The sequence below is a fragment of the Manacus vitellinus genome, unplaced genomic scaffold (genome assembly GCF_001715985.3).
Source record: "Manacus vitellinus isolate BGI_N305 unplaced genomic scaffold, ASM171598v3 scaffold_13_pilon, whole genome shotgun sequence".
NCBI lineage: Eukaryota > Metazoa > Chordata > Aves > Passeriformes > Pipridae > Manacus > Manacus vitellinus.
The window spans coordinates 4287717-4310583 of NW_021938999.1; the positions used below are offsets into that span (position 1 = coordinate 4287717).

The window sequence follows — 22867 nt, forward strand, 5'->3', positions numbered from 1 at the left end:
CTGCCTCACTTATCCCATCTGTGCAGTTTGCTCAATAATTCAAGGAAAGCCAAAAGGGGAACCTTCACTACCCTTTTGTCCTCACTGCCTTGTCCTCTCCATTGCCCCAGGGCATATCTGTTAGTAACAGAATGGAAGCCATCACAAGGCCCTTGACTTCCCAAAAACTGTTTTCAGCAAAGTGCCAAGAACTGACAATATGCACATTTTCAGGCTTCTGCCCTCTACCCTCCCTGCTGCAGGGGATTTGCAGGGTTGTGGCTCCCCTCTCTGCCCTGATGGCCTGGCCACTCGCTCTGTGCTGAAGGCACACCCATGAGTGTAGCAGGGACTGCACCTCGCTCTGGCAGGGCTCCTCTGCCAGGTCAGCCCTGCCACCCTCCCTGGCCCCAGGACCACCCTGCTGACAAGGACCAACTGAAATAACAAAGTTGCAGCACTAGGACTTGTCCTTTGGAGCACATTTTTATCCCATCATCAACACGGTACATGCAGTTGCTTAAGAAGTCTCACTGTGAGGGACAACCCTGCATCCCCTTTGCCCCTTACTGTAGCAAGACTGCCCTCTAAATACACTCAAGTATTGTGATAACCATCACCTTAGCGATTGTCACTGACTGGGAATTCTCCCTGGTATTCATACAGAGACACATTTTGTGGCTTTTCAGACACAGAATCATAGAATCATTGAATGGCCTGCGCTGGAAGGGACCTTAAGGATCATTTAGTTCCAACCCTCCTGCCGTGGGCAGGGACACCTTCCACTATACCAGGTTGCTCAGAGCCCCATCCAGCCTGGCCTTGAACACTTCCAGGGATGGGGAAGCATGTTATTAGGAATACATGGATCTCTTATGAAAACATACACTGCTGCTAAGCATCATTGTACTAAAAGGCTTAATTTGCCTTTGTACTTAATTAGTACAAAGGGAGATCTTTCTGTTCACAAAAAAGTAGCTAAATACCCCAGCTTTCAGTGAAGCAAAGTGGGTTTTGGGATGCCAACTTTACTGTATGCCACTAAAGATGTGCCCAGGAATGTTAAGACCTGACACACAGGGTATGTTTTATGGACCTCACCTCCACATTATCACCTGCATGGTTTTATGAAAGAACTGAGAAGCCACAAAAGCATAATGCACCAGCTAGAACAGCACCTTCAGGCATCCATATACAGATTCAACACCACTACCTCTCCTTAAGAAGAGTGCACACGGAAATATTTCTCCATTATTCATCTTTGCTATTGTTCCTACCCAGAACTTCTGCCATTGCTCACCTTCCCTTTAATTTTGATACGGTTTAGACACCTTTTTTCTCAACTGAAAACTAACAATGTGTGAACCATGAACAACAGTATCAACATACTTCTACCTTGTGTACTGTGCACACTCCAAAGTGTAAAAACAAAAGCAGCAGTATTTTCCTTGAAGATGGTAACTGAATTCTATCATATCGAAGTGTACCGAAAGCAAAAGCAAAAGGACCCAAGTTTTGTCCAGGACTTGTCTACATATGAATGTTATTTCTCATTAGGAAGGGTATGTATTTGAAGAGCTGCTGAACTCCCACGTTATTTTGCATCACAAACAATTTTAACTGTCCATAAATTTTAAAGTGATCTAGGATAATTCATGCAAGTCTCTTGGACTTGCAGTGTGGGTGTTGTTATCTGAGGATTCCTGTCATAATGAACACCTCTCCCCATTTATCAATAAACCAAGGTATTTGGTAAATTTTGGGAATTTAAATTTATTCACAAACCCAGTAAGACTGTACTTACATAGGCCTTATTTTATTCTCCATGTGATCACTGTTGTTATTCAAACTGGTTTGATATCAATTGCATGTAATGTCTCAAGTTAACATTCCTCACACTGAGATGTAGTGAGCTCTGCCACTGACTCAGAATTGTTCTTCCACTAACGCAGCTTTTCAGTAGCTAGTGATCACTGAACAATTTTGTCCTACTGTATGTAAACCAGTTTACATCAGCAACCTTTACTTCCTCTGCAAGAGAAAAAAAAAATTCCAGTTCTATAATTTTTCTAAACACTGTCATATCCCCTCTTACCTACACTGCTATTCACTAACTTACAGGTAAGACCTGTGCTTCTAGGAAAAGATAATGCAGGCAGCTAAGGCAGGTTTCCCCACACCTGGCTTTGGTTATCCAGAACTTGGCCTGTCTCAAGTTTCCAGGCTCTCCAGTCAGGGGAAGACAGGCACCTTCATGGATTCATTCACATACTGCAGACACATTTTTAGGATGAAGTAAACCACCTTCAGGATCCATTTCTCTCTTTCAGCTAGAGGTAGCCTAGACAATCTAGACAAAGTACAACTCAGGTATTTACATCACCAGCTGTGTACACACCAGATGACAAGAGAGGAATCTACTGTTCAGTTCTGGCACTTCCACACAAGTTGCACCTTCCAGTTAGGTAAAAGGAGAAGTCATATACAAAGAGCACTGCAGAGAAGCAAGTAAAGATTAGGAAACTAACTGGGCTAAGGGGTTTTTGTTTGTTTATTTGTTTGTTAACACCCTCCCCCAAACTGTTTCCCCATTTTCCCATTGCTGACTGTATTTCATTACCTATAATCTCTTCTGACTCCTAATTTTTAGTTCCTTGACATTAGTATTCCTTAAAAGAACTATTAGTTTTAGACTGGAACTATTAATTTGTACCTTTTGGGCAAATTCCAAGGCTTTTTCAGATTTTGTATTTCAATAGCACTTCTTCCTTTTTTACATACAGTTCTTCAGTCTGCAGTTTGACTGACTTCTGTCTTTCTACAGCACATCACCTCCTCACTTACTGTACTTCTGTGAGGCACTGCAGTGGAAGTGTTTCCTTTTGCTCTCGTGAAGCAATTTTCAAGGGACCAATACTGAAATATCTTTAAAGAGATACTGAGACATAACAACACTTAAAGCTGTAAGGAAATTTAAACAGTTTAGTAGGATTATTTTATACTCCCACTCTTTTCACACATCCTGATTTAGGATCCTGCCAACTACATCAATTTGTCCCAAACGAGTAGTTTAGGTTGCTTAAAAAATCACTGTCAAAGGTATTAGCAAAAGTATGTTTAATATAAACTTGTGAAAGTGAGACTTTAAGTTAAGGGCAAGGTTCACTATACTACTTACTACATGGATGTAACATACAAGAAGAAAATCAAGTTTGAATTGAGCCAGAACAATTTACGGAGAGACTGAAGGGGCAAGAGGGCAAGGGAGACTCTCCCATTGGGAGAGAATTTGCTTTAGGCATCAGTCAATTTCCATCCGGACCGTAATCCAAAACAGTAATTACTGGAATTTTTCAAAAGTCCAGTAACAATGGTGCTGTTTCAATCAGGCTCCGATTCAGGTAAAGAATGTTCCAAGGTTTTCAGGGGATGACTGATCATCTCTCGTTCCCCTCCTAGGTCAGACAACAGAAGTTCCTGGTATGGACAGTGCCACCTTCCCCTTAGCCATGCAAGGGTTCCTGGTGTGGTCAAGGGACACTTCATCAGCCAACTCATTACACAAAGGCTAAGGCTTAACAGGAATTCCTGAAATCATAAAGCAGCCCCCAAGGATGTATCACCACAACTCATCACCACATGCTGGAAGAACACCCTTCCTCACAGCCTAGCACATCTTCCTTATTATTACTATTAGGAAAAAAGTGCCAATTATTTAAATAATCAAAATACCTACATTTTAACAAGTCTAATAAAACTAAGACAAATGAATTGTTTCAGAATCTGTGAAAGAATGTTCTCTTTTGGGAGTTGCAAAAAACCAATTTTGCTTTTAGAAAGAGTCTGTTTATTATTAAGATTTAGAATACTCATTATTCTGGTACCTGAGCTCCAAAATGTGCAGCACAATACTTGACACCTTGAAGCTATTTTATTTAAAGGAAAGAATCTATTAAACTTCCATAATATTGTCAAATCAAGGCTGCAGAAGACAGTAAATAGTGGGTGCAGTTGCCTGCATATTCTGAATTTCCTTTCTTGCCCCACTGATACAATGTCCTTACTGGGATAATGTGCTCTATGGAAAAGACATGATCACACAAGACGTTGAATACAGGTTGTAGCTACAGCCTCCATTTTTTTTCCACTTCAAGTGTAGACTGAGCACTGTACAGGAGGAGGAAAGATAGAAAGAATTAACAGGGCTTTCACCCTGCATTATCTGGAAAAGTACACACAGCCTATCCCTGAAGCCTGATCAGTGTAGCACTGAGCACCCAGCCATGCATCTGTCTTGGACTACAGAGCTGGTATGACTTGAATAATTAGATTCATGTCAGAGGGCCACAGTCTAATCTTCAAAATGTTGCTTTGCAGTTGATAGGAATGTAACATTCACTAGATAGAGCACAGTATAAACAGCTGTTATGAAGATGTGGAACTAACAGCAATAACAAATGAAACATTAAAAGTACTTGGCCAGTAACTCCTTCATCAACCAGTGACTTAGTATGACCTGACCTACACAGCCCCATCATAGACAGATGAACAACAGCAATTTAAGGGGAACTTAAAAATATTTAGAAATAGTCAGTGGAATACTATAATAAACAATAGGAGAGAATGCCACTCTAATAAAGCTTTTACATTCTAAAATACTATTAGAAGTACATACTTTTACTTGTGATCTAAATGCAGCCACCTATTAGGTAAGGTACCTGTTTAAAAAAGCAAATACCATTTATTAAGGGAACGTTGGGAGTGCTGAGACTGCTACAATGCAGAAGATACTTCTCAGACATTTGCTACTGTTTTAAGCATACTGTGGAAGCAAGAACCTGTTCAGTGTTCTTGCTTTGATTCTGGCAAGAACCTGTTCAGTGTTCTTGCTTTGATTCTGGCAAGGAAACCTCTGATGTTTTCTGACTGTCTTTTGAAGGTATTTTTTAAATTTCAACTCTTAACTGCTCATGTCAAATGACTCAGGAATCATCTGCTTCACAGAGTACCTCTTTCTCAGTCTCTTGTTTTTCTTGAGCTCACAATGCCTCATACAATATTTGGAGGGAAGCAGGGAAAGAAATCTGTAATAGTGTTCCAGTGTTCTCTGACTTGATCTACCTCTGATGTGCTCCTTGAGATGTGGTGTAGCCTCCTCTCTGGCTTTTGTAATTTCTTAGTAAGGCAAGGAATTAATAAATCAGAAACAGCCGTGACAGAGCTTTATTTTTTTTTTCTTTTTCTGAGGGAAGAGACTGTTCCTGTAGCCAGAACTGAGTATCTGGAACATGGTTTTCATGCAAAGTAAGGCTTAGTTCAACTGCCTGTAAAAGAAAGAGACTGACTCTAAAGTGACTCTGTCATTGCTCCTTTTGTATGCAGTGGCTCAATTCTCTTTTTTTGCATACCCCAAAAGACATTTAAGTACATTTTTGTCACAAGAAAAATGGAAGATGATTTCAACTTCTTAATCCAGGGGGTGGTTAGTCATTAGAACAGGCTCCCCAGGGAAGTGGTCACAGCACCAAGCCTTTCCAACTCAGGATATTCTATGACTCTAACCAATAGTGAACACTGTTTTATCCCCTTTTCTTCATTCCAGCCCATCAAGTCCTGTCTTCATGAAAGAAATGACTAGAATATCAAAGCTAACACCTCTGGAACAACCAGCTCTCCCTGTGCATCAAGCTGCCAGAAGGAACTGTTCTAAAGGTATAAGCACTGCTTAATCCTGTACAATTCCACAGGGTAGGTCTCTCTTCAAACAAGGTTTTCAGTAGCAGCTATGTAGGCAGAAATGAGAAACACTGCAAGATAAGGAGTGTAAGGGGGGTACTTTTGAATTAGATGATCAATGGAGCATAGAGGCGTGAGAACGGAACCATATTAGGATGTGAAACCAGCTAGAGTATGGTACAATGTAACTTCATGGCACAAGCTAATTGTAAGGTCCATTGTGCTTTTTAGCAAGTCAGCCTGATATCCCCCATTATCAGAGCTGAGTTCTTCCTTGGTTTTGCTACATATTGCAAGATAGATACATCTACCCTTGAAACACAATGGTAGAGGTCATACATAGGGGTGAGAAAGATGATGATGGGAGGAAGATTATGTGGGTAGAGGTCGCTCGCCCCTTGCCCTACAAGTAGGGCATGCGCAGACTGTTGCCATCAGGTAATGATTAGGCGGTGTTTGGCTGCCACTCAGGCATCACCTTATACTGTGTACTGGCCCTACGTAGTGTAATGTGGAACTGATAAAAATGGGGTTGAGCAATACTCATCCTACCACCGCGACTGTGTTGCTCCGCAGGGACGCCCGCTAAGCCTGGGCACCGACCAGCTGCTGCAGATCCTGACAGCCCTGGCCTGTCTGTGTGGGTAAGCACAGTTTATTGATAGGAACCAACCGAGAGAACAAACTTTTTAATATCCCTTTAGTGTTCCTTTAATTCCCCTTTTATGTTTATAGTATTTTCCCTTTAGTTTCCCTTTTTACTAACCAATATCGTGTTAATAGTTATCCATAATATTGTGTTAAGATTCCTTTTTTTTGGTATCCCTTTTCACTAATTAATACTGTATTAAATGCTGTTCGTAGTATTTGTTTTAATGCCACCCGATAAGGTAGCTATTTTGTATCCTTTTTTTAGTTTTTAATTCCTCTTGCTAAGTTTATTACTATTATTATTATTCTCACTGTAATAAAAGATATTTTGTGTGTTTGAATATTTCTGGCACTTGTCTTTATTCCGGACATGTATCCAAACGAACTGTTACAAGGAGGAAGACAAAGTTGGTTTATATCATGCAGAACAACTTATCAGTCACTCATAGGCAGGAGCATGCAGGGTGAGGTGAAAGGGTTAGAGAAAAAAATGTAGTTTTAAATGTATAACAATAGATATAGAAACAGAATCCCCCTTCTCCCCATTCATCAACATAAAATGAGTACAAGCTTCTCTGGAACCATTTTTAAGACTGTCAGAGACTATTCTTAGTAACTCGGGGAAAAGGTTGTGGACAATATGAGTTACAGAAAGAACAGTTACCAGTGAAAAGAGTACGTGAATTTCTCCACCTGTAAAATGTTGCTGTTGGATGAAAGACTTTTTGTTTTCTTCACTCAAAATTGTGTACTTGCTCTTTAAACTAAGAACTCTTCTAGAAAAACCAACACCACATATGATAATAGGCACTGGTCATCTGAATTTTGCTGAGTATCAAGCAGTTTATCTTTGTAGAAACTGATGTCAACATGCGAACTATTACAGTTAAAAGATTATTACATTGTAGCTATTAAGTATCACAACATAAACAGTCCTCTGCTACTCTGCTATGCAAAGGTCATGGAAATACTAATCAGAAGTTCTGCATTGTATCTTGCAATAAAGGAAGGATTATCCATCTCCATTACAATTTCTTCCCTGTTCCCTCACGAGAGCATGAGTACACTGACAAAAACCAAGGCTGGCAGCAGTGGTTTATGAGATGTGATATGTCATCACACAATCCTGAAGCAAGAGCTCTTTCAGGAGGCAACAACTAGGACAGATCTTAACGAAACAAATTCTTGAGTTGGATGTAGAATATTGGCATGGCATCATCAATGCTGGTATTTTCAGAACCATACTGCAACAACACACACACCATCTATCCTGGCCTGTCATGAGTGAAAGCAATTTAAGCAGCATAAAATCATGACAAAGTGACTGGGCTGAATAGTGTGGAGTGCTGCTCAAATGCAGCTGTGACTCACCCTGGACACACACAGTGTAGTCTGGGTGAGAGGTAGTTCCAGGCACTCTACCCTGTCATGGTATAACAAACCTACCCTGATGTTGTGCCTGCCTTTGATGTTTTACCACACTTGCCCTCCTGGAAGCTGAAGTATCTACATACTGTGCATTGCAAAGGAAAGAAGTACAGTGCACACCAGGAATGGAAGTGATATGAGTGGACTGTAAACAAGCAAACAAAAGCTTGATATCTTTTCCCCCCTCCATTTGTTTCTCTGTAGCCTATAGTCCTATCTAAAATGCTTCTGCCTGTTACAGAAAGCCATCTTGTTGTGCAGAGTTTATAAACACAGTGTCTAGTTGTCCAACTGTTCCTAAAGTGCTGTGTGGCAGGACTTAATCACCAAGGAGAGGACAAGGAATAGAGAAAAATGCTATTTAATGGGAAAGCACAGTGCAAAATGAAGCCAAGAGCAGGAATACTGCTAAACCATCAGTTATTTAATTTTGCCAAAATAAAACAAGGTACTTTGTTCTACAGTGTATTTATAGAAAGGAAAACACATTTTCTATTTTTCTCTTTTTTTTTTCTTTTATTTTAACCCACCACTTAAAGTATTGTTCTGACATACACCACAGCAAATGGCTGGACTGCAGTGGAAACTAAACAAAGGCCTTAAAAACTTGGGAGTTTTTAAGCATGCTTGGCTTAAGGTACTCGACATCAGTTGCGTCATGTTAGTGTATCATTCCAGTTCACATTGTAGAAATATTACTGTAACACTCCCATGACAATGACACAACACATACATGTTCTTGGGACAGTCCAGTTTTAGGTGGCACTACACAAGTCAGAGAAAACTGAGAAGCTGAAACAATTATAGAATAAGGAAAAGCTTATGTAAGAGTTCTTCAATATTTTTCTTCTGAAACCTGGAGGATTCAGGCATACAGTTATAGATTCAGGCACACTCTTCTTTGTAGAGGCCCGGTCACATACATTTTAAACAGAAAAGCAAGTAAGTTGCCACTACTGTTTTATACTATTAATTTCAACTTTTTCACTTAAGAAAATAAAAATCTTGTTTGCAGAAACTTTCATCCATTTCAGACCATGTGCCTCTCCCTGAGGACAAAAAATGCTTCATTTGCTCCAGGCTAAATTTCTGTTAAGTATTCTTAGTTTCAAAACAGATGAGGACTGAATGCATCTTGAACACCAAAAAACTAGTCACACCTGTCAATTAAGGGGGGTAAGATAAAAATCTTGCTTACCTTTCCATAAACAATAGTTTTGATTAAAAAAAAAAAAAGTAGTATCATCTAGTACATAATACTCATTTAACATTGTATTACATGTTATAAGGGACATTTAAATCAAATTTCAGCAATTTTTTTTTAATTACAGTGAAATCACCTTAAACAGTTTCCCTGTCCACACCCCCCCTTCATGGTCATCAAATATGTCATCATCATTTGGGGATACAGAAGATACCAAAGTCAACAGCAGCTGTGATTTAATAATTAACGCTCCGATTCTTCTTATGGGGTCGGAGAAAATATGGTTACATTACATGTCATTATATTTACACAATGAGCAAAATCCAATCACACTGTGATATCGCATGTTGTTGTACTGATCAATCTTTCCAATGACACTGGTTTTAAGAAGTACTGTAATCTGATCCATATCTAGCAAGGTTAAAGTGAAGACCAGAACTTACTTCTGCAGGCATTCCAGCTCCGAAGGCAGGTCACAACCTACATAAACTCTATTCATTAAACTATATTCTAACAGTGCACAAAAACAGGGATCCTACAAGAGAACATTAATATATAATTGCAGTCATGCTGTTCTGTGAAATGAATTTTCAAACAAATTAACATGGTACATGAATGCAAGAGATTTAACATGACCTCTTCAAGAAACAGAACTCTACAAATGGTGCAAACATGGTGTAACGTGGGAGGAAGACACCTATAGCTGCTCTAATTTACATATGTTACATGTAGGTGTAGGGGACTAAACTTTCTATTCAGGTCATTTGTGGAATATTGCTTTCCTTCTTATTCGTAAAGTCAGACATAACATCAGATATTAAGAAAAGCTCAGCTTACTCCAATGAAAGGACTGTGCATAGGTTCAAAAGGAAACCACCTTCCTGGCAGCTGCTGCATTAATTGGGAACAATCCCTTCTGCCTCTCTCCATTTAAAAAGTGAAGTAACTTCACTTGAGGCTCTCTTGAGCCTTGAGGCTCTGACCTCATCTAGAGATGAAAAGGGCTATGAGCCTGTATGCACAGAGTACCATTTCCTTTGTGCTTGGAAATCTACTGGGTAGGTACCTGAACTGTCTATACTTACAGGAACCCACGGTGTTCATATCTTCCGAAATGCAGACCGAGGACAGAGTACAAACTCTTAACACATTCCAATGCTCCCTCAGATCAGATTAACACACAGAACCATTCAATTACTGTGGCAAATAACACATGCAATTCAAAGATATAAAACCAAAACTTACTTTCACAAGAACGTGAGGATTTCCCACGACAATCAGCAAAGCTTTTGCTCTAGTAATTGCTACATTAAATCTCTTTGGGTTACAGAGAAAGCCCAAACAGTATTTTTCATCATCAATTAAGTCTTCCTGAGATCGCACCTGAAATAAATTAAGGATGATTTTAGAAACAGAATAACAAGAACAGAACTTACCTAGCCACAGTGTAACTTAATATTTCCTGACTGCAATGATCCACTCAGTTGAATGACAATTCACAGTGTGTCTTTTCTGGAAGCCTTCTTAAGCAGTCTCATCAGTGTGCTTTGACTTAGCTTAGAAAAAACAGCCAAAGCAACCAGTGTGCTGTAACTATTGCTCAGTTGTTTTTCACCTCTATTTTGTCTATATTTGAACCTATCTTTGAAAAATGAAAATTTTCATGACCTAAATAATGAGTTCTTCTAAACAGCAGCATAGTACATACCCAGAACTACTTTAAGAGAATACAATGCTGGACTGAAAAGCTATGGTATGAGGCAGAACAAAGAAAGTAAGCATTGTACCACTGCCCTCAGGAAAAAAAAAAAAAAGTGAGAAAATCCCAGACTCTTCCCCCAAACCACAAAGGTAAGTACTCAGTACCATAATTTAAACAGAAAGCAACAGATTTTTAATAATTCAGATTTTAAAGAGAAGAACAACTCTACATGCATGCACCTAAAAATAAGCTCTACCTTCAAACACAGTGACAGACTGATAAAAATACAGCTTGTAACTTTTTTAAAGGCCTACATCCAAAAGGAAACAGAGAATTAGACACATAAAAAACACCACAATAAATATACGTACTGTTGATAAGATAATAACTGTATACTCCTGCCCTTGAAACTCTTCTACTGTGCCAACTTTAATATCTGCCAAATCAATACTTCTCAGAAGAAATTTAATTTTTTCCACCTACCATAAAATAAAAAAAACATTTGAAGGAATTTACTTTTACATTTGAGAGTGGATTACTTTTAAAACCAAAACCACACCACATATACAAGTATGAGTTTTAACATGGCAATGTCAAAAGGAATGCCTACAGCAAGCTTAGCCACCATCCACTACTACGATTTTAAAATAAATCAGTAATTTTTCCTCAGAAATATCGTACTTATTACACAACGTAGAAGATAAAGTACTTCCTACTATAATTTAAACAGAAAGCAAGAGATTTCTAATAATCCAGATTTTCAAGACAAGCATAATTTAGCTCCATAAACCCTCTTCTTCCAGTGTGCATCATATCCAAACCCATGCATACCACAGATGTGGTAGGGCAAGCAGCTTCCTCCAGCCCCTCAAGAAGACTGTACAGAGATTCTACCTTTGCTTGCCAGGTGCATCATACAGAGTGAAAGGCAGAGGTGAGATATGATTTTAAGTACCCTCCCAAAAGAGAAGGAGCCTCATGCACTGGGATCCTCACACACGTGGGATCCCTATACCGCCATCTGCTAAAAGCTGTTTGGAGATTATACCTGAAGTGCTCCAATAAATTTAAGAAGGTATCATGCCTGGCTAAGATGAGAATTAGAGTCAAAGACTACTTTCTAATCAGCGTTCCCACAATACAAAGTGACTTTCTTGAAGCAGACATTACTATCACATGCCTTGCATCACAGGCAGATGAAAGGCACAGTCACATTAAACCATGTGAAATCATCATTTAGGGAGTGTAAGAGGTTCGGTCACTTCAATACTATATATAAATATATAAAAAACAAGTAGTAAAGGTAAACGTGGGCAGGTGAAGACACCTGACCAGATGGATCAGTACAAGCAGAGCTTTAATTTGCAAGTGAGATTTCTTCACAAGGGCTTGGTCTTTTCCTCACACCTCACAGTGTTTCTCCCAAGCCACGCATACAAAGTTATGAATACTGAGATGTGAAAACCAAGAATAACAATGTACACACTCTCCAGGACCTCCTCTGGAACTGACACACTACAGTGAAATTTTAAGATATGCCTCCCTGCTTTAACGAACAACAGCCACAATATAAAACCACGAGATGAAATACAGCAACTTTGAAGCTCTTAAGATATGAGACCTGTTAAACATTATACCTGTTTACGATATGGTGTAATCACTCCAATATCTGTCACTGACACTGCAGCGTTTTCGTTTTTAGCAAGGTGGCAACAGTACTGCATCACTTGAACTGCTTCAGCTGGATTAAACCATGAAGGACTGTGACCTTCACGAGTTTCAGTGCCCTATACCAGGGGAAAGGAAATGAGATGATGGGGATCCGGTGCAGAAATGACTATGTATTTATTAATACATTATTCTTATACATCCCGAATGCAAAAAAGAGTGATGGAATGTTATATATAATTTCTCTTCCTCTCTATACACCCTTTCCAATGAATATCACCTAATGTTTTATAATATTTTTTATATGTATATGAAGAGAATTGATAGGACAACAGTACTTTAAGTGTGCAACAAAGGAGTTAAATCTCAACTAAAGTATAATGCGTGTTATAAAGTTGGTATCTTGCTTTTGTGCAAGGTAGAAGAGTTCAAAACCAAGCCTCTCCAAGCAGGGGATATTGCTACTTTTTACTAACTTCTTAGAAGACTAAGGAAAACCTTTTTTTCCAAGGTAGTATTTTTTCCCCTGCTCACTTAAGCCTTAATAATCCTTTAGTTTTAGAAGACTGTATCCAGTTTAATGTAGCAAACTCTCATCAAAAGCAAGCTAAAGGCAGCTGACTGTAACTCCATCTTGGTCATCTGCTATGAATTAGAACTTGCATCAAAATGTCTCCCAGAATACACCTCAATAGGCAGCTGCTCAAGTTCTTAGCAAATATTTGACTTCAGTAGTTGTTTCTAAAACCAGATGCTCAGGAAGTCACATTACTTGCAAAAGGTAGTTTATTCTTTTTTCATATTCTTTCTAGAATTCATTCTAAAGAAAACTCTTCCACAACATCAGCAAACTGCTATCAGGCCTCTAGAATTCATTATATGAACATTTTACATACCTTTATTCCATGAAAAATTAATGGAAATCCCTTCCTGGGCAATTTACCCCAATTCAGCAAAGAAGTTACTACTGAAGCGTCTGCACAAACTTCTAGCTCCTTATGATAAAACAATTTAGATGGCAAGGCAAGCAATGCAGAATGTGACCTGTAGTTCTTCGTGAGTTTTGTGATCTGCAAAGTCAAACCCCAAAATCCAAAACTGAAACAGGTAATTCATCAGACTTCTCAGAACACAGCTCCCAAGCAGATACTACCTTACCATCTTCTAGCATTTAGCATTTCTAAAGCTGCCAAAAAACTGTACTCAAGGCAAAAACTGCAGGTTGATCTAAAAACTAGATCAAAGCAGTTTTTTGAAGGACCATCTCTTTCCTCTCCAAAGGAGAAACAAAAGGAATTGAATGTACATGATAGATGAATTGGTCATTCTTTGTTTTTTAAAAACATTTGATCTATAGGCATATTATCTTTTTTAAGAGTTTGATTATTTTCATGGAGTTTCCATGGGTGTAACTTGTTATTGTGAGGAAGTCTTGACAGGCAAAAAGGGAGCATAAGAACAGCTGACATTAAGCTGGCCTTAAGACACTCAAATGTAATTGTCTTTAAATGAAAGAATAGTCTTAAGGAAGCATTTTAGACAGTAATAACCAGCTTGAAAAAAATATGTCCCATAAAAAGAATAACATAGGATATTCCAGTCCAAACATATCCTTAAAGCCCTCACACTTCCTGCTCTCTTGACTATGCCAATTCTCCTTAAGCACTGTATAAGGAACACAACAACAAAATTTTGCTGTAACAGATTTTAGGAGGAAGCATGACAGGTTTTTCAGCAGGCTGACCTAACCTAAAGCCTAGGGCCATACACTCTTACCTTCCCTCTTAAGTCTGCCATCAGGTTTCCTCCCTTTTCTACTCATGTGGTCATCTAGTTATATTTTGCTCTCAGTTTAATTCTTCAAAGTATGCTACCATAAGAATAGGAAGGTATCTTAAGAAGTTTGACTTTAGCCCTATTTTTCAGATTCAGACAGTAATTTAAAGCAGCTGGAACATCTGTGCTTGTTTATATACGCTACCTCTGCCACTTAACATAGACTTTAGGTACTTCACCATAAAAGAGTTTAGGGAAGCTATCCTACAGAGGAAGAGATGATAAAGAAGCCAGAACAGTTTCTCTTTTTCCCTTCCTGAAACATGACATTTACAAAATTAATCCTTAAACAGGAGACTTTGTTTGTCTTTTTATGTCAAAAACAGAAGTTTTACTTGTTCATCTGTGGAGAACTAAGTTATGAAGTTACGGTAAATGCGGTCAGTGAAGATGAAAAGAAATTTTAAGCTATTATTTACAATTGTGCTTTGTGAACCCTATTTGACTTATTCTGCTTAAGAATAGAGGACCCCCTCAAAGAAAAGTTTTAACATACTGGAGGGCTCAGCATCCTTACTATTCATAGTATATATGCAAAATAATCAAGCTTTTATAAGAACTAATGCTCAGGCTAGACTTATCACTAAGCATCAGGGAGCAAAATAGTGGTAAAGAAACAGCAGGAATCAGAATTTCTCCTTATTTTGATTCAACTGAAAAATGTTAATGGAAAGTTTAACTCACCAATAAAGGATTATATGCTCCACAGGCACCAAAAGCATCCTCATCTCTCAGATATAGCTCTCTTGATGTCAGTCTTTCCAGCAAGGAAATACTTAATCCAAAAGCCAGCGCAAGTTTAGATTTTATTACCGGCCCTAACTGCTTTGGATCTCCAACAAGAACTATCTGTATATGCAATTAAAAAAATCCATTTTACATTAAAACAGTGGTTATTGAAACTACCTTTTTTAATGACATACTCATTTCAGAATTCAGAGATCAATTCATATCAAGTATTCTGCTTTCCTTCAAACATCTGTTTGCAAAGAAGGGTTAGCCCCAGGAGAGCAGTATGTTGTTGTCTTAAACTAAGAATGCATATTTTTTTTTTTTTACATCTTCCACACACTGATCCAGTGCTACACAGATTTGTTTTAGATGTAAAACAACTCGTTTAAGTGTTGGGAATTGATATGGTGGATAAGTAAGATCTATTAAAAATATTCAGAATTTCATACTCATTACCAGAAAATGGCTGCTTGAATTCTACACCATTCACAAAAAATGAAAACAATAAACCAACTTTTTTCCTTTCAGTAAATGATGTTAAGAGAACTACCTGTCCATGAGCTTCTGAAATCAATCCAATAGGAATCAGGCTCTCCGGTTCACTTGCTTGCCCTGCTTCATCCAGAATCACATGAGTGAAGTGTCCAAGCCTATAATTAAATAACATTAACCTGAAACAGGGCTGTTTTCAGATTAGTTCATTCTGCCACCCTGTGGTTGACCTCAGCAGTTCTGTGAACATCCTTATCAAGTGTGCCAGGCAACTCCACACACACAGGAAAAAGATGGATATTTTTAATAGGAAATATAGAAAAAAACAACAGTATAACTTTAATTTTTGACTTTACTTACACACTTCGATATACACAACCACCAGTTATCTTAATTAAAGTGTTGTTTATACCAAGATTAAGATACCTAGAAAAGCTTGCCTTTTTTTCAATTTCCTTCAGCTATTGAATTAGAACAATGCACTGTGGTGTAGCTAAGACAACCCCCAAGCTTTGTTTCTACCAAACAGCTCAAGATAGTAAAGCTTCGGAGTGTCCTTTTACAAAGTCAAAATCAAAATCAGAGAAATCTTTGGTTAACAGCACTTGACATGGTACTTGTTTACAATTAGTAAAGGTGACTTTGTCACAAACACAATATAATTTTTAGTGTGACAATCATTTTGAGCCAAAGTGATTGTCAACAGCCATATAATTTCCACTGGTGGCAGAGGAGAAGTTACTGTGTCAAAAATTTTAAGCATTAATCAAGATAATTCTTAAATTTATTATGGAGAAAGTTTCTGCTAGAACATTACTAAAACCAAGTGTTTTGCTCTATTTCACAGTAGAGACACATGCCATGAACTGTACTAAAACCAGCCTAAGTTATAGTATAGAGTCTCTACAAGTTCTGGGGCTTGTATCATCCGGCTATCTCCATGGTATTCCTATCTATAGTACTCTACCGTGTATCTGCTTGATAAAACAATCCTGCACTGCTGCACGTTGTAATTACTATCCTGGACCACAATGCTTTCTGAATATCATCACCATCTTTGCAGTAAGGTTTCACCATGTCATCAATTTGCTGCAGAAACAAAAAGGTATTTTGTAAAACAAAATGCCAGAAAAGCACTCTGAAAACTATTTTAGAAGCTGAGCAAAACACATAGATTTAGACCCATTCATACACCAAAATGAATTAATAAATTTACCTAAACAAAGTAGTACATATGCGAGACATCTGTGCTTCATTGTAAGGAACAAAATGGAACATTTAAGTGTTTCATGTATATGTAACATACACATGTTACATATCTATATGTATACACACGCGTATATATGTATTTATGTGTGTATATATATCCATACATACCTACACACATATATATGTATAAATATATATGCATATATAATGAACCCACAATGTGCATGTCCTGCATAAAGATGACAATCCTACTTGTTTACTTTCTGTGTAAGTAGTCTTAACTCGGACTGATAAAATAATTTAAAAATTAAATCAAATGAAAAATCCCCAACAATACTATTTGCTGCTTGTAGAGTTATGCACTGCAAAAAAGATGTTAAGATTCTATGCTCATACAATCAAACTAAGGATTATGATCAACATTTTCCAGTTAATCTTCTGGAAAAGCTAAAGTAATGCAATGCTTTGGATCCTAAGCAAGCCTAAGCAGTCTAACAGCTACTGAAGTTACAATACCAAATTGGTATTTTAAGATAAAAATATTAAAATGGAAATATTAACTGGCAGGTATCTATAATATTTACCTCTGCTGACCTGAAGGCAGCATTAACTCGGACCATAGCTCCCGGTTTTAAGAGACTGCTTTGATGCAGCCGCAAGCAAATCAGATCTGTTGCAGCATTTGATGGCGCACATACCAAAATCCGACTATCTGGTAGAGAATAATGTATCTACGTTAAAGAAAAGAGATATTTAAAAAGGTTATTTAGAGAAGCAGCAAAAGCTCAAACGTTCCCATTTTATTTCACTGAATAGAAAATCCAGAAGAGTTTTGCATACACGTTATACTCATTGATTCTTTTGCAGTTCAGTAACACTCGTGTTGACAATCAAGACTAAGTACTCTCAAACTGAGTGTACCCACAGCAGAATTAATTCATGGTTATCATATTAATGTGTATCTGTGCTCCATGAATACATTATACACTACTGGAATCACAAGTTAGATACTGTTCACCGAAGCTTTAAAGACAAAGACAAGAAGACCTGAAAATAAGCCATTCTCAACTCTGTCAAATGCATGTGAAGATGGGTTTTCCTCTTTCATGGAGCTACAGAAAATGATCTTAAATAGAGTATTTTGAAAACACCTTGGAAAAAAAATATGATGATACTTACAGAAATACCGTAAGTATACTGAAAAGATTAGAGATGACTGATTTGTCATTCACCACTACCTGTAAAATAGCTTCAATTACTGTTACTGTTTTTCCAGTTCCTGGTGGTCCAAAGAGAATATAAGGTGTTGGGCGACATTCACCAGTCAGTATCCTTTTCACTGCCAGTTTCTGTTGCACATTCAGCATCGGATTGAAAAATTCACCAGCTCTCTCTTTAAGTGCCACAGTTTCACCAACTATAATCAAGACATCCATGTATTAGAACTTTACATAAATATTTGTAACATATGTAGATTAAAGCAATTCCAATTCACAATATGCTTCTGAAAATTTTTATTTTCCTTTTGTGGTAACAACTAATGAATTTCTCAAAAATTCAGTTTTCATAGAATATAATGTAGAAAATAAGCCATTAATATTTCCAAAGTGTACTGGATCTTTACTGAAGACCAGAAAAGGATTGTGATTATGTGACTCAACAATCTATAAAAAGTACTTCAAATTATTGAAAGTAATTTGAGGATCAAGATCACTTTTTGTTCCTAGAACAGCAAAACTGTACTAGTAAATTACAACTATTGGAATTTTTTTTTTAATCCTGTCTGAATTAGTCTAGCTTTAGCTTTCCACAGCAGAATCTTATTAACCCTTGGACAGAAGTGCATTCTAGGTAATTAATCAGTAGTTCTTTAGGCATCCTACTGATACAAAATGACACAATCACCCTTTTCAGCATTCAAGTACACTGATATTTAAAGTCACACTTTCCAAAAAGGTGTAGCAATGATCTCAACTACCTGAAAAAGTTTGAGCATCTGTGGCAAAGAAGCTCTCCCAAGGATAAGAGACAGCATTCCAGTAACAAATTGCAAACTCTGAATATGACCAAATATTTTTGAGTAAACTACTGTAAAATGATAATTAACTAAAAATATATCACCAGATGTTTGCTGCCTCCTCCCTAGAAACATTCAAGGCAAGGCTGGATAGAGCTCTGAGCAACCTTGTCTAGTGGAAGGTGTCCCTGCCCACAGCACAGGGGTTGGAACTAGATGATCTTTAAGGTTCCTTCCAACTCAGACCATTCTAGGATTCTGTGAACTAGAGATGTTGAAGTAATGCACATAAAACCTCACAGAAACTTCCTGCTAGCAGTTCAAGAATTTGTCTTTAAAAGACAAAGCACAAAGACATCTTAAAGGCATCTTACTCAGCCCTGGCTTACTGAAGTAATTGCAATCCTGAACTGTAATACTTTATATTCAAGTACAGAAAGTATACCAAGTTGGCTTGTTGGCAGAGTTACTCTCATCATATCCTGTACATTCACCTCCCTTGATGTCATGCCTTTTGCCTGTTTGTTCTTCTTTTTTTTGACCTGAAAACAGCAAGTGAATATAAATGCATCTACAACCTTAAGAAGACAGGCAACTATCTTCACTACAACTTTTGAAGTTTTAATTTTTTACCCATCAAATACCATTAACCCATTAAATAGAATATCTACTGTGAAAACAGAAAGATAGGAGTAGTAGAAGGTGCTAGGAATTCCCACATTAAATTTAAGATTTCTAATAGTTTTGCTTCTGTTAACATTAAATATTTATTTCACAAATAATTTGCAGCTCAGATTTTGAATAACTTCTTTCCTTCCACAAAAGCATTCACGTTCCATACCACTAAGGAATATTTACAGAATAGATACCTTACTTTCCTGCTGTGAAGATTGTTTAAGGCCATCATCACCACCACAATACTCAGTAGTATTCTGTGTCTTGACAGCTTGTGGTGATTGCAAGACAAGCCTTTCCGGAAATAACACTTCGAATTTAGCAGAGAAAGAGAAAGTAGAGAAATTTGGCAGTCACACAAACACTTTTCATGTTTCACTAATTAACATTACTACTGATATATCAGCTTACTCTGAGCAGCTAAAATTGGTTTATCAGAATGAATATGGTAAAGACCTGCATAAAGTTCATATGGATCGTTCAACTCAACCATACAAGAGGAAATCAGCACTTTTCAACAAATTTTGAGGTAACAAAAAACATGGCCATTTCATTTGCTACTATTAAAGTAGTATAATTTCTACAGTTCTTACTGGCTCAAACAGTTCACAAAAGTTTGCTTCCAGTCCTCCTCCCTGTCATGGTCAACAGATGAAATCATTCTGATGAAACGTTCTATAGATTCAGAAAGTTGCTTTTTGATTTTCAAAACAAAACCAAACCAAAACATAAAAAAGCCCCCAACAAACACATGGATAACTCCTCTCAGAACAAGTTACAGTGCATTCCTATCAGTATGCTCTGATGTGAAAGAAATATAAAACACAAGACTCCCCACAAAGAAACTCCTCTAGACAGTTTAAGTCAACCAAAGTGTACCTTTTTCACCCAGGTAGGAAGCTTGCTGAATTGCCAACTGGCATCGCCTGCTAGGAATCCTGTTACCAAATACAGATTTGTAGATTACAGTAAAATCTTACATTTCCACACTATAACAGCACACATCTACTAGGTATCTGGTACTTTTTACTATGCACCAGTGCATATAAAAATAAGAGTTTTATATAAAACTACTTTTTTTTTAAAAAAGCATCTATTGAGAAATACGCTGCAGAAATGTCAACAGCTTTGCTATGAATAGTATTGATACACATATTCTCTAGCTCTTCAGTGATACAAAGATGGCCTACTGTTCAATGCTTAGTCTTTCAAGGAACTTCTCTTCAAAGTTAAATTTACAGAGAAGATTATGTAACTCCAAACAGTTATCAATATAAAAGGACGGGTGGTTAACATCAGCTTTTTTATTTTTTTCCGCATAGTCTCATAACCATAGTGGTATAGTTTTTTCTTAAAAATGGAAAAAAACTAAGAAAAATACCCCAAAACACCCCACCTCATTCCCCCTCATTTCACTTTCTGGCATTGGTGTGAAAATTTAAAGAGGATTAAGAGAAGAATTCTTTGTACACTTGTACAGTTGCAGTCTTTTAACAACGAATATGGTGGCAGAGGTGTATTAAGGGAAAGAAGTGAAAGAATTGGCAAGATCTTATGTCCTTCTCCTGTCTGTATCCACAAAAACAAACAATTGACAGTCATGTATACTTTAAAAGTCACTTTACTAGAGGAATCATTAAATACAGCTTTTTTGAAACTTATAAAAACACCTGCATTGAACAAATTCCACATCCATGGGTTCCAAGTTGTAAGCTTGTTCAAAGTCTGCATTAACTTTAAGAGTAACATCTTCATGACATATCTGTTACAAAGAGGAAAAAAAAAAGTCAAGACATTGATGAAGATTCAGTACTTTAAACACAAAGAAGTATCTCTGAAAGCATGGAATCCCCCCATCACCTCTAAAAAGAACACCTAGATTTATGTGCTATCAACATATTGCATATCTAGATTACGTTACAAGTGCTTTTACAGCAGGTAAGCATTATAATCTCAAAAGAATAGGGAAGCCAAAGCCTTCAAAAATACAATAAAAATACAAAATTACTGCTCAGAATGTAAATAAAACAAACCTAGTTTACCAAGAAAGGTTAAACTGGTCTAACTCCATGAATTGCAAGCTTCCCTTTTGAAACTTGTGGATCATTGTATTTTCAAGAGGAGATACACTTTGCTTACCTCAGTAATAAAGGCAATGTACTCTATTATATGCTCCGAGTAGACCTGACTTTTCAGTATCACCTTATCACCTAATTGTAAACAAAGTTAAAAGGCAACATACTGTTACAAGGAATCGTATAACTTTTGCGGCAGCATATAATTTCTTCCTCTTTTGCATGTTTAAACTAGGAATTTGCAGGAGGTTAACTTCAGCAAAGTTGTTGTATCTGTGACTACCTGTTCCTAAATGCCATATGCAGTTGTATACTACACTTTAAAAGGCAACTAGTATTGATGACATCAAACAACATCTCCTGAAAACAAATCTTCATTTGAAATTCTGAATTTAATTTTAACTACTTTCCCAGCTTTTGCTATACCTACTGTCTTTTAAGCTATTACTACATTGCACAGTTTATTTTTGCTGAAAGCCTCAATAATTTTTGTACATGAAAAATCCTATTGGAACAAATCTAAGAACAGACACATGCCATGCTGCTTCAGACAGCAGCCATTGCAAGACTGAGCCACTAATACAGCAGTTCCCCTGTCTAGTAGCCTAAATTAATAACTTTGTGTTCAAATATGTGAAAGACTTCTTTAAACAAATGAATAAGTAACAGGCTGAAGTTGTAGTGAAAATATGGATCAACGTGCCATTTGGCTTTACCTCACATTAATTTCTACCTGGAACCAGGCGAGGTCTGCCCTCTTCTACTCCTGGCACTTCCAGCACTAAAAAGTTCCCATTCCTTTTCAAAGTAATCCCACTCATGCTGAAACATTTTAAATCCATTTCGTCTTGGATCTCTTCAAGCCACAAAAGAGTAGAGAAGTTTGCTTTATAATTATCTAGATTAAGACGCTGAAAAACAAAACGGTATACATTATTGTTGTACAACAAGATAGGGAACCCACAATAACTAACATTATACAAAACAGCTTTCGAAATGGACTGCACAGCAACTGGGTTGCCAATTAAGACATCTACACACATGTATCCATACAACATATGGATACATGAACATACTTAACATACTTAAACGCTCCCAGTAGTCAAAGAAAAATCAGTATAGTCCTTGGACCTCAGATACAATAGCCAGTCAGCTAAAGAGTTAACCAAGTCTCTCCTTACTACAGTGGTAGTTACATCATCTGAATTCAGGGGCAGTCTACAAACTGATTTCTATGCTCAGCAATCCTGAACAGCGTAAAATCTAAGTACATGGACAGAGATGGCTGAAGAAAGAGAGAGTCATGTCAGTCTCGTTCCTGGCTGATGATTATACAACTTATAGCAAGCTGAAAGAATCTGAATTTTCTTCCTCAGATCTTAATGAATCTCAGTGCAGAGGTATTCTCCAACAGGACAAAGTTCTATCTAAATGATGATAGCACAGACTGCTTTCTATTTGGT

At 37.4% G+C, this 22867-nt stretch overlaps 1 protein-coding gene across 1 annotated transcript in view; it reads right to left on the bottom strand.

Moving 5' to 3' along the window:
- Window positions 1-8157: 8157 nt before the first annotated feature.
- The window catches only part of MOV10L1 (Mov10 like RISC complex RNA helicase 1), a 28217-nt gene continuing 13507 nt past the window's right edge, over window positions 8158-22867 (bottom strand). The window contains exons 10-26 of the mRNA XM_029958059.1: window positions 22138-22315; window positions 21469-21539; window positions 21000-21091; window positions 20209-20267; window positions 19524-19639; window positions 19100-19196; window positions 17876-18054; window positions 17222-17368; window positions 16396-16517; window positions 15487-15586; window positions 14889-15053; window positions 13265-13438; window positions 12338-12487; window positions 11072-11179; window positions 10244-10381; window positions 9442-9533; window positions 8158-8954 (exon numbers count right to left, since the gene is read on the bottom strand). Of these exons, the coding sequence (XP_029813919.1) occupies window positions 8945-8954; window positions 9442-9533; window positions 10244-10381; window positions 11072-11179; window positions 12338-12487; window positions 13265-13438; window positions 14889-15053; window positions 15487-15586; window positions 16396-16517; window positions 17222-17368; window positions 17876-18054; window positions 19100-19196; window positions 19524-19639; window positions 20209-20267; window positions 21000-21091; window positions 21469-21539; window positions 22138-22315 (1998 nt within the window). The 3' untranslated portion in view covers window positions 8158-8944. The remainder of the gene's footprint in view (window positions 8955-9441; window positions 9534-10243; window positions 10382-11071; window positions 11180-12337; window positions 12488-13264; window positions 13439-14888; window positions 15054-15486; window positions 15587-16395; window positions 16518-17221; window positions 17369-17875; window positions 18055-19099; window positions 19197-19523; window positions 19640-20208; window positions 20268-20999; window positions 21092-21468; window positions 21540-22137; window positions 22316-22867) is intronic.